We start from the raw sequence: 13,269 nt of genomic DNA, 5'->3' as shown, positions 1-13,269 counted from the left end.
GAACAACCTGGAGATCTATTCTCTTGTTTTTATTGCAATAAAGGGAAAATCAGGTTTTACAGTACAGCTACTCAGTACTTAAAGTAAACTTTAAATTAAATACTTTTACTTGAGTATGTTATAGACCAGTTCCTTAACTTTAACTTAAGTCAATTTTAACAAGAATGACTAGTCCTGTACTTTTTCCATCTCTGCCCAGTGCGGTCGAATGTCAGGTCCACTCATAGCTCAGGAATTCAAGGTGTCATGGAGGACAGGATTATAACAGGAAATATCCACATTCTGTAGTATTGTCAGACAAAAAAGGCAAAGAAAGACACGACATGTATAGTAGAGTTCAAGAGCCGGTGTTGTATTGTTTTCATTGAAACAGCTGCACATAACACTACAGTACACACCTTTTCCCAGTTTGATCTCATATTGTTGGTGTTACAGATAATGACTCACAATCTAGGCTATAGAGTGACAATAGTCAGTACATTCACAGGCAGACATACTTCCTGTTTAATGTGAATGACACGTTAAAGGGTTCAGATTTTTGGTAATGCAGAAGTGCTTTAACATGTTATTTTCTAATGGCAGGGTTCTTGTAAAGTAATGTTTAAAAGTCACCCAACACTGATTAAAGGACTGAAAGTAGTCTAGAGATTATATGGAACAATAGGCAGCATAGGGCCCAATCAAGGCCCTGTCTTAAATTATTTTTTTTTCAGCTGACAGAAAAAAAAAAAATGAAATTCTATCATTATCTGAATAATATGTGATGAACAAGACCCCTGAATTTTTATGAAGGTGCTGCTAAACGTAGGCAGCTTAATGGTAAGTGTTAGGATTATACAATTTCCACGAGTATGCACATTTACCTTTGAACATTTGCACATTTTAATTAAGTCATCATTGCTCAGTGGTGCATTATCTTTACTATTAAATGTGAGTTTAACTGCCTGATGTCAGTGGCTTTTTGGTTTGCACCTATAAATTGACCGTGCTCCCCTTAAATGGGTTTATTTGGGGATTTCCCTATGCAAATTACCTGGCATGCGATACCCAATTAAAGATCAAACACTATTCATCAACATACCACGGTGGGTAGGGGAGGCTTGGCTGTCAGTGCATGTTTTGTGAATCCCCTGTGAGATTATATTTGTTTTATTGTATAAATTATTCTTATTGCTTTGTGCAGGAAAAATATGACACAAAAATGAAACCATGCCTAAGTTCCACTGTGTAGACGTTAAACAAAAAGTAAGAAAAAGTGCAAAAATGAGAATCATAACAAGCAGATAACTTAATTTTAACATTTTTAACCACTGACTTAGAATAAGATGCAGAAATAAATGGAGATGATGTTACATTGTATTATTAAACTTTATGTCTTGCATTTTCTTTTCAGAAAATCCTCTAAAATGCAGCTACAAGAGGAAGTTTTATTGTGAAGTTAAAGACTGAATACTGTGAGAATTAAAATTCCCTTTGCACATACTTACTCAACTCTGAACTGCAGTCAGTGAGAGGTTTTGAATCTAATATTAATTCAGTTGTTTTAACACAAACATCCTCCATCACTTGTGTTTTCAAGTCAAATTTGGGAGCAAAACAGACTCCTGTATTTCCTCTGTAAAACTTAACATATTCAGACACACTCTGGTGCACAGGCGCTTTACATGATCAAAGTAGAGACCTCAAGCTCCGGAGAGGAAAATCTCCTCCCTGCTCACAATCCTGCAGCTTGTCAACTTTGAAGTCCTGGTGCTCAGTGTCACAGCCTCCCAGGCTGTTACTTGACACAGACGGAGAGATCAGCTACGTTCGCGTGGTGGCTCTAATTTCAGCAGCCCTCTGTGCAGCCATCGCCTTCCTCCGCTGTATGGATGAGGCTGTGGCCTCTGTGATGCCGTGGTAGCTGTCAGTCTCCTGAGAGTCTTCACTGTTCTGGGACTTGGTGCTGTCCTGCGAGTCCAACTTCTGCCTCAACGCCCGGCTCTGTTCCTCCTTCAGCTCCAAGTACGAGCGAGAGAAGGTGTGAAAGATGGAGGTGACGGGGAAGGCCATGAGAAGGATGCCGCTCAGGATGCTGCTGAGGGCCACGACCTGGCCGGGGATGCTCCTAGGCACCATGTCTCCATATCCCACTGTCGTCATGGAGATTACAGCCCACCAGTAGCTACCTGGGATGCTTGTGAACTCCTGCTTGGCTCCCATCTCGCTCTCAGCCAAAAACACCAATGGGGCGAAAAGAGCCATGGCCACACAAAGGAACAGCAGCAACAGTCCAAACTCACGTGTACACCTTCTCACCGTCAAACCCAGTGTCTGCAGGCCTAAGGAGTGACGAGCCAACCTCATCACATAAAAGATCCGTAGAGCTCTCAGGACTCGGAGAACCAACCCCACCTTTTCCAGGTAGTTGTTCCCAGAACCGGTAGGTTTCCCTCCCACTGACAGAGAGTCCACAATGAGAGTGATGTAGTAAGGGAGAATGGCCACCACATCAATGACGTTTAGAGGAGTACGAAGAAACATACACTTGCTCTGTGTCTGGATAAAGCGCAGGAGGAACTCCAGTGAGAACCAGGCAACACACACCGTCTCCAGCACAAAGATGTTGTAGCACCTCTGGGAGCACTCACCCTGTGAAGACAAAAAGGAAAAACAAAGACAGACATCAGGGGCGATGATACATGATACCTGCATTAACACTCAGCATGAGAGCGCTTCAGAGGAGTGCTGACGCAAAGACGAAGGATCAGACTCAGTAATTAAAAATCTATTTCACAGCCAGCAGTTTGAGTTGTCATTGATAGTAGAGGCTGATGTGTTTGATCTCACAACAAAAAGGTTGTTCTGTTATTTCACAGAACAAAACACAGCAGAGAAGGCGCTGAAAGATTCATGGAGTGTTAAACTAAGGCTTTGAGTTTGTTATCAAGAAACTTCACAGAGTTTCTGTCAAACATGGGTGATGCAGGGGTGAAAGCTGGAAGAGGCATACGTGAACAGGTAGTTTAACTGTTACACCTAAATAAGTCAAGTTTATGGATTTTTAAAGCAACCAAAGCTGAAATGTTCTACTCTCTTTTGATGATCATTTTTCTCAGGACTGCTGGAATAATGTTCATAAATATTTGAAAATATAATTATAAGAGATTACTTAGTTATTGTGTAAAAGTCACCCCTGGGGGAAACAGAAAATTGCGTTAATTTTTCTGCATCCACTTTGTTCTAATAATGATGAAAACATAATCTCTGCTTTATCAGTGTCAGTTAATCATAAGCAGACTGATGATAGTAAAAGGATATGTGGAGACATCGGGAAACACTCCTCTGAGCTTATCAATCGTCCCTCTTTGAAATGTGGAGTAATACTGTCAAACAGATATCTGCAGCTTTATAACTATTCCCCAGAGACATTTGTAGTTCAGCGGCTCAGGTATTTAAATCATTCAAAACAATTAGAGTAACAGCTACAAACCCAAATTTGAAAAAAGGTGGGATATTGTGCAAAATGTGGACAAAAATAGAACAGAGTGACTTGCAAATACTTTCCAACCTTATTGAAATGAATAAAGCACAAAGACTTATTTTGATGACGAACAAAGAAAAAGACTACATCAGACGGAGATCTGTTGGTCCAGTCTTAAGGCATTTACACATTAAGCCGGCCTTACACCAGAGGACTTTACAAAAACTCTTGAAAGACTCTAAAAAGACTGACGTCTGAGACCCTCTCATATCTAAAGACAATGTGTCAGCAAGCCTTTGAGTTTTTCAGTCTCAGACTGACATTTTGCAAAGACTGGTGGTCACCAACTACAAGACTATAATATGATTCCTTTTGAGATTATTTCCCATCATGCATCTGTTGGAAATTCACAACAACAATTTCTGAGAAGAGAACAAGATGTAGAAGGAGACAGAGATCGCATTTGACTCAATATCTCTTATAATCTGATGTTATTAAATCATTTATATTGAGTAGAAACAAAAGGAAAGTTAAGTCACTGATCTATGCTCACATTCATATTTTGAAGAATAAAGTGAATAAATGTGCTTACGCACAATACTGGTTCCCACCGGTCATGGACGACGGTCGCGTCACTGAGAAACACAATTTGCATATGACCAGACTTAAGACTTACGACAATATCAAACACGTTTGATATTGAAATGAAATTTCTTTCCAAATGGGTCGAATCAGAGGATTTTAGTCCAAATGAAGAGTTTATATGAAGCATTTTTATTCAGATTAGGCATTTATTCCAATTACAAGTGGTCCATGTAAACATAGCTATTGATTCCGTTTCATTTTTCTGAATTTTTTGCATGTTAAAATTGAAAAATTGATCTCTTGTTGTTCTGATCATATTTTCACACTGACACTGTCTGCTTTTTTTTTCAGAACAGATTCGATTTTTTGAGAATTTTCACATCAGTCCAAGTAATTTGAATGGATGATTGATGATTCAAAACAGTGCCTGCTGCTCCCTTCTTTTTCAGGAGTGACAGAGACACAGGCTCATCCTCACTGCAGATTTTTGTTGTAGTATGAAGCAGTATGCCAGACTCTACACTTTTTGGCAGTGAATAAAAATTAAATGCAATGGACTCAGTGCAAGGTTTGAGTGGGTGACGTTTTTTCGGATTAGGGATCCAAAAAAATGCATCCAAAAATAACTGACTCAGTGTGCAAAGACCTTTAAACTTCACAAACTTATCTGAATGTAACTACAGCAGATATCGGTTAGAAATTTTTATGTTTATATTTGTGAAACTGATATCATACCTATAACATTGTCCATACCTACTTTAAAAACCAAATTTTTTTATTAATATATGCTCATCGTGAATTTGATTCCCACAAATATTCCAAAATAACTGTAACAGGGAAGAGAAGATGAGCAAAGTTCTGGACAAAAACACCTGGAACATTTAACAGGTAAGTAGGTTATTCAGTAAATGGAGAGTGAACCATGAGTGGGTATATAAGGAGCACTCCTGATAGGCTCAGTCATTCACAGTCAGTGATGGTGCATGGTTCACCAATTTGTGAAAGTTTGTGAGGATAAATATTCCAACAGTTTATGAACAATGTTCCTCAAGATGCAACTGCAAATAATTCAGAGATTTTACCATCTACAGTCCATTATAAGATCAAACTATCCTGAGAATGTAGAGAAATCTCTGTACACAAGGGACAGGGACAAAAACCATCATGAAAGCCAGTGACCTTTGATCCCTCAGGCGGCACTGCATTAAAAACCAGCATCATTCTGTAATGGATATAACAATGTGGGCTTGGGAACACTTTGGAAATCCATTGTCGGTTAATACAGTACATCACTAAATCCACAAATGAAAGTTAAGACTCTGCCATGCAAAACAAAATCCATACATCATCAACATCCAGAAGTGCTGCTGACTTCTCTGGGTCAGTGCACATCTGAGATGGGCTGACCTAAAGTGGAAAAGTCTGCTGTGGTCTGATGAGTCCACATCACAGATTGTTTTTTGGAAATAATGACCACTGAGTTTTCCTAACTCAGTGGCTAAAGCGGAAAAGGACTATCCAGATTGTTACCCATGCAAAGTTCAAAAGCCAGCATCTGTGTTGGTGTGAGGGTGTTTTAGTGCCCATGGCACAGGTAACTTGCACATCTGTAGAGGTAAATACAGGTTTCGGGAGCAACAAATGCTTCCATCCAGACGAAATCTTTTTCAGGGATGCCCCTGCTTATTTCAGCAAGACAATTCCCAGACACACTCTGCATGAATTACAACAGCATGACTTTTATTAAAGGTCTGCTGGTACTAGACTGGCCTGCATACAGTCAAGACTTGTCTCCCACTAAAATGTATGGCACTATGAGGCACAGAACACAACAATGGCATCCCTGCACTGCTGATCAACTTCAGATGTAAATCAAGCAATAATGGTGTCTTTAATATATTCAACTTTATTCATAAACAAAGTCTGGCAGTAACCTTTGTAGGCAGTAACACTGCAAACATAACAGACAAAGCAACAAAGCAACCTGGTACTTATAGACCTGTTTTAGAGGTAGTTATGGTTTACCTTAGCTCTGTGAGCTTTAGCTAAAGCTAACATAGCCTTACCAGCTATGTAGTTAACATTACTATGCAAGCCAATGTAGCTATGTTAGCCTTGGCTGGGCTAACAAAGCTAAGGCGAATCATCATTTGCATAACTACTTCGAGCTCTAGCAAACGTAGCATAATGTAGCAAATGCAGCTTTTTTGCTTTTGCTTAAATATGTAGCTGGGTTATCTATAGATGCATCTACTGTAGCTTTGTATGATTTAGCCTTAGCTACCTTAGAGTAGCTTCATTAGAGTGTTTTCATGGAGGACAAGCCCTTTTCCTGTAAGCTACATTACGCAACTACATTACTTACATAGCTCAGTTAGCTTTGTTAGCTCTAGATTTAGCTGCATTAAATATGTATCTACCTTATCTACATATCTACTGTAGCTTTGTAAGATTTAGCCTTAGCTACATTAGAGTAGCTTCATTAGAGTGTTTTCATGGAGGACAAGCCCTTTTCCTGTAAGCTACATTACGCAACTACATTACTTACATAGCTCAGTTAGCTTTGTTAGCTCTAGATTTAGCTGCATTAAACATGTATCTACCTTATCTACATATCTACTGTAGCTTTGTAGGATTTAGTCTTAGCTACATTAGAGTAGCTTCATTAGAGTGTTTTCATAGAGGAAAGGCTTTTTTCCTGTATGCAACTACATTACTTGTGTAGCTCACATAGCTTTGTTAGCTCTGGATTTAGCTACATTATCCATGTATTTACGTTATCAACATATCTACTGTAGTTTTGTTAGATTTAGCCTTAGCTACATTAGCTACTTCAGCGTGTTTTTATGGAGGATAAGCTATTTTCCTGTATTTCTCTCCTGACAGATGTCTCACTGTAGTGGTTTGCAAAGGGGGACATCTGAGATCTGCTGTCTGCAGCTGGACTTTCTTGCTTTTATCAGGCAATACTGCCACCTATATGAGGTCCCAGTACACTACAAGACTAAGTAGGCTGACCACCTCAAAACCACCTGCTATGTATGTATCAAACAAAAATATGATCAATTGGTATCGGTCCTTTTCATTTATAGATGATTATAGATGATCAGTGGCAGCAAAATAAACGTATCAGAGCACACCACTGGCAAACCCTCTCACTATGCACTTGCTTGGTCAACAGATCCGTACCATTGAGACTTTATTAACTCCCCACACAGTCCTCTCAGATTGAACCTCATACATTTTTCAGGGAACGCATTTCGTTTTGCTTATAGCAATTTTTTTTTTGCCCTTGAGACATCAAACCACTAAACCCATTAAGGACCATGTATCACCGATCTGCAAAGCTGGAGTCGCAGTTTTCACACAGCAGCTGCAGCAGCAGTGCATAGTGAAGCTCCTTGATAATGTTTTATAAGTGAAAAAAATATTACCATTGAGCACAAACAGCCATCATGATCAAAAGTGAGTCAGATGTGTTTGCTGGTCTAGTGTTCATTAGTGAAGTCATTACTGTGATGGCAAATATCTATGATCCACAAACAAAAGAAGCACAGATGTTGAGATGATCATGTTTTCACAAATTATCTTCTCTGACAGATTAAGGAAGAATTTTCTCAGACTAACAGTTTGAAAAAGGTTCTGACAAAAACACTTCTCTGAATGTGCTGTGTTGTTCCAGCAGAATTCCTTTCAAGGTTTTAATCAGAATTCTGAGATTGCATGTCTTGCATTTTTATCACATAATGTAGAAGAGTATTAAAGCCTAAGAGACTGATGTTTTAGAGACTTATGGAGTTAGCAATTAACATTTGAATATAGTGTTTTTGACATAAATCTGTTCAAATGGTGTGGAAAGTTTTACCATTTAAGACTTGATTAAGACTTATGATGAGACACTGGTGCAACATCAGTGTATGTCATGTGATGTCATGTGATTAAAAAAAAATAATAATAATAATAAAAGAAAAAAAAAATATATATATTCTGTTTATTTTTATTATTTTATTTTATATTATTTTTGTGTTTTGATTTTTATGTTCTGAGTTAATTTCATTTACATGTTAGATACATTTCAATTCAAGTGATGACATCAATAAAGAAGCATGATATTTCAAATGAAAAATAAATAGCAAAATCATGCAGGTGATGTAATTCAGGCAATGGCAAAGCATGCATATAATTTTTTTTTCCCCGTTACAATTTCCCTTTAGCCGTAACAGAAGTGTTAACAAGTTCAGCATAGATGATGTCGTATGAATAGATATGGATAGATATTCCAACAAACCAGCACTAGGTCAGGTCATGATCTGGTGCACCTGTGATGGTTTCTCCCAGCTGCCTGTTGTTGGTAATCAGCAGGGCTGAGATGTTATCGACAGGGGGCTGGTGATGCCAGCTCCTTCAGTTGGCTTTCTTTGAGTGTTTTAAATGATTATTCAAGTTTGAGTGTTTGCAGGAAAACAAAATTCTCTCTTTTGACTATTTTATCGACCCCTTGGCTGGTGACTCTCACTTCTTCTTGTTTTGGGTAATATTTCCTTTGTCTATCATTTTGACAGAGTTAATGGGTGGTAGAAGGGAACTATAATCCCCTGCTACCTTTCAGAAATCCATTTTTGTTTTGTTCACTGTGCAGTCTTTTGTAAGTTTGCCCAATTTACGACCCCTGTTATTTAGTTTCTGAGGAAACAACAGTGACAAGGTGGATTGTGTTTCACCAATAATCAGTAACCTGGCTCTGTTAGGAATCAACACAGAAAGAACAAGGACCTGGCAGTATGTAAAACCATTGATGCCTTCACCCTTGACCATATTAGCAGATGGATTGTTTAATAATGAAGGCATGAGATTAAGTATGTTTGTTTTAACTAGCTGCTGTGAATTCTTGTTCTTTAATTATTTGTTGCTCATTTGTATAATAAATATATTTTTAGTCTACAGTTGATTTATTATCCACAGTGTTATTAACTGGTAGCAGTGTTTGATCTGAGGCTGAAGCAGAGCTGCTCAAGTATGGAAAAAATCATGACCATGATTATTTTAATTTGTATTAAGATCATGATTATTAAACTCAATCACTCACAGATTTTACTATCAGCTTTACACACATTTATTGTGTTTAGACACTCTTTAAACAAGTGATTAACGAAAATTATTGAGTGAAAAACATATTGATATAAAAATAGTGCTACATAATAATGAATAAAAGAAAAATAATAACTTTAATTGCCAAAATATCACAGCAGACACTGAAACATTTACTGGTCACACATAACATGTCACTTAATGTCAAATCTTTTCACACTTTTATGGTCTTGTAGTATTCTCACAGTTCTCACGTGAGCCTCTGACTTTAACACAGGACAGATTTGCAAGCAATCATGCAAAACCAGTATAATCCATCCATTTTCTATATCGCTTTTCCCGTTGGGGGTCAGGGTGGGGGTTGGAGCCTATCCCAGCTGTCATTTGGTGAGAGGCGGGGTACACCCTGGACTGGTCGCGAGTCAATCACAGGACTGACATATAGAGACAGACAACCAGGCACGCTTGCATTCACACCTACGGGCCAATTTAGAGCCACCAATTGGCCTAATGAGCACGTTTTTGGTGGTGGTAGGAAACCGAGGTACCCGAAGAGAACCCACACAGAAAGGCCCTGACCAGGAAGCAAAGCAGGGTCCTGAGGCAACAGCGCTAACCCCTGCACCACCATGCAGCCCATAATCAATATAATAAACATGTTAATATACTGTGCATGCTAAGCATCAAGCTGCTTGCTTGGTAATAGTAGCAAGACTCAATCCTTTGTTTAAATGGGTTTCACTCATTAGAAAATAAATACAAACACATAAAAAACACAACTGTCTGACTTTGATGGCGTTGAGCATCATGAACACATTTCTTTAATGGTTCTTGATTCTTATATGAATGTATTTTGTATTAAATAAAAATTTAAATGTAGTGTTTGTTTTGCTAGAAGTCAAATCAGAGCATGGGGAAAGGGAATATTATTTTTGTTAGTGAGCATCACCTGAGAGGATCTTGTTGAGCTCCATACCGAGATTAAAATAAACAGCAGGGATTCAGCTCTCTGCCTCAGCACAGCTCCAGTCCCTGGCCAGCTGCTAACAAGCCTTCACACTCTTATTTTGAAATGTGAAATGATGAAATAACTGTGGGGTGAAGAGCACAGATTTTCAGCTTCAGTTGGGGGGATTTTAAGCCAAACTGGAAGAGAAAGTTGAAAACAAAACACCTCCTGCTGAAATTTCCCTGTTTAAAATGCCAAAGCAGTTGGACTGATTACAGAGGCAGCAGTGTTTGGCTAAATATGACTGTTTTCACTAAAACTGCTTCTTAGTTCAGGTAAGACAAGGGTAAGATTCACTTTTCAGTGATATGATATCATCAATCTTATCTTCTGTTTCTCTTTTTTTATAACTTCAGATGTAGTTATCACTCCCTGCGGAGAAGTGCTTATGCGTTTTCTCCCTTACACCAATTTCCTCAAATGAAAGAAGAAGACCGCAGTCTTAAAGCTCCACCACAGCAGGAGATATTCAAATTTTGCACTGGAATCCTCCCTCTGACCACATGCTATCATTTTACATCCAAGGAAATGTAAGTAAGGACCAACAAAACACACTTCTGCCCAATTCTACACCTGTTCATGCATGTTCAACACTTCCTCTGTCATTGGACACGGTGCGACTGAAATTCTCCCTTTCTTCAGTTCGGGCTGCTTATTTGCATTGTTTCTGGTTGAGTGCATTTTCCACTTCCACTCTGAGAGCCTCTGATGTGTGTGCAAAGGATTGAATTAAAAACACATAATTATCCGTTTGAGCGATCATGGGACTATGACCCTGTCACAGCTACAAGACCGCACATGCAGGAAGCGACGCCTCACCTCTGATCCCCACACATAAGTCGGAGTAGGTGTGATTCACAAACAGGCTGACATCAAGCTGGTTGTGTCTTTGGCACACCCATGCTTTTAATGGATTTATTTACCACTCTCATTTATCCACCTCACTGAGCTCTGCTCTGTGGACTGAGTGTGTTTATTCCGCCGGCCAGATTTAGTTTCAACACTTTCTATGTCTTCCAGATACCATCTGTACACGCATCTTCAAAAGCAAGAATCCTATTTCAAACAATAACTTGATTGTGTGCAAATCCACCCAATTTTATGGTCAAGTAAGTGCTTTTCTATCTATGAGAACAGATGGGAGATTTATGGTAATAGGCTCCACATCGGGGTAGCACTGCCAGGTTTTGTAATGTTTGCAGGCAACACTGATGCAAAAGCAGATAAAAAGATACATTTGTGAGAAAAAAGTGTTTTTCCCTGCTGACGTAATTTGATCTCACACATGAAATGATCAGCTGCCAGGCAAGTACATTCATAAATATTAAAACAGACTGAGAATGGTAGCATTCAATCAGGATGAGAGAAGCTGCATTGCTAGCAGGTGTTGCTACAGGAGGCATAAAAGTAGCAAAAGTTTACTTTTTCTTTGTCTCAAATGATTTTATGTACAAACAGCTTTAATTTTGGCATCTATTTTAGATTTAGTCATCTGTCACACACTCCATTTTTCATTGTATGTGCTGGAATCAATAGGGGTTTTTTTTGCAGATGTTGTCATGCAGTAGCATGAACTCCCCTTAGGGGGCAAGCGGTGATTTCTGCATTGGAAAATGCTACCAAAAGGCCATGTTTTGAGCTGTTCACATCTATGCAAAGCTTTCAAAGTGCGATGCTAACATTCTTTATTCTTAAGCTCCTTTTGTGTCACGAAAGTAGTGAAATATTCAGGCAAAAAAAAAGTTAAAAAACTAATGGTGAAAAAGGGCCAGGCAGGAATTAAAAAAGCCTCCATCTAAAGCCTGGAGGAGCAATGTTACACCGTGTTCATGTATGGTCTGTTTCCACAGTTTTGTTGTGGTTTAGCACATAAGACTCAGATCCTGCCCTTGTTTCTCTAGCTGATTTCTGTCAGTGCCTCATTTGGTCACAGTTTGGCTTTCAAATGTGGATTAAATAACAAAAAACAATGGAGGAAAGAAAACTGGCACTCAAACGGGAGCTGGCTAAAACGGGCTCATGTTTAAAGAGCCATTACATATTTGTGAATGGCTTATTCGGTTGGTAGTACATCTCTATTTCAGTTGAACGCATGTTTGTGACAAAATGAGGATTTCTTTATGTGTTAAAGGGGCTCAGCAAGCCTCTTCTAAACTCTCCCTTCATCTGGCTAGACAACACCAAATGCCAGGAGGTCTGCAGGACTGAGTAAATTGTGATATTGATCACCTTCAAACCTGGTAAATCAGTTAAACTGTGGAAAAAAACACTGCTTTGTAAAGTGTAGGGATCTTGCATGATGTATGTAGAATTTTTCTGATGATAATTGAATCACACTGGTCTACTTAGAGCTTTGAAGTACTAACTTTCTTCCATTCCCATTTGTTCCATAAGACTTCCTGACTCCCAGTGCGTCATCAGAATCTCATGTCTTCAAAGAACCAACGTATAACACGAAGTGCACGCCATAGCACATCGCTCCTATTCTACTCAATCTTTGCAATTCCAGAGCATGTTGGTTCTGGTTCATCTCTGCTGTGATTGCTGTGCTCCGCTCACATTAAATCTATTTTCAACGGAGGCTGCTGCCAAAATGCATCAATTGGCTTACAGCAGATTGACCCAAACAGGAACGAGAACATGTAAAGCATCCAGTCAACTTCAAAATACAACACAATGCATAGACTCTTCATGGTAAATCTTTTTCCCAACATCCTGTCTCATCCTGTAGATGAGACAGGACCCATCCTGGGTCGACAGTGGGTCACAGGTGTAACATGACACCATGGATGTAGAAAAGTTAATGATGGAGGTAGATCACATTTTAAATAACACCACACATTCCTTTCTAAATTTTCTAATGTACTCACCTAGAATAAATACAGATACTGACGTGAATATCAAATTAACCTCAGAAAGATGAAGTAATCTGTTATGTGCACGTCACTCTCACATTGGACTTGATATTGCATGATCCTGCAATGCCTGCATGAACTCATGGTTCTCTCATGGTTTTGTGCTCTCTTGTCTCCAGCTGCTCATATGTACTCTACTGCAGTCTACTACAAGGGTTAACTGCAGTAGAGGGTGAGGGTCTGACCCAAACAGTGCACAAGCAACAATG

The 13,269-nt window shown here is 39.0% G+C and overlaps 1 protein-coding gene across 1 annotated transcript in view; it reads right to left on the bottom strand.

Moving 5' to 3' along the window:
• Positions 1-249: 249 nt before the first annotated feature.
• The window catches only part of kcng2 (potassium voltage-gated channel, subfamily G, member 2), a 60,491-nt gene continuing 47,471 nt past the window's right edge, over positions 250-13,269 (bottom strand). Inside the window, exon 3 of the mRNA XM_041809354.1 lies at positions 250-2,631. Coding sequence (XP_041665288.1) covers positions 1,804-2,631 — 828 coding nt within the window. The 3' untranslated portion in view covers positions 250-1,803. The remainder of the gene's footprint in view (positions 2,632-13,269) is intronic.

The sequence above is a fragment of the Cheilinus undulatus genome, linkage group 16 (genome assembly GCF_018320785.1).
Source record: "Cheilinus undulatus linkage group 16, ASM1832078v1, whole genome shotgun sequence".
Taxonomy (NCBI): domain Eukaryota; kingdom Metazoa; phylum Chordata; class Actinopteri; order Labriformes; family Labridae; genus Cheilinus; species Cheilinus undulatus.
This window is presented reverse-complemented; position numbering and strand designations above follow the sequence as displayed.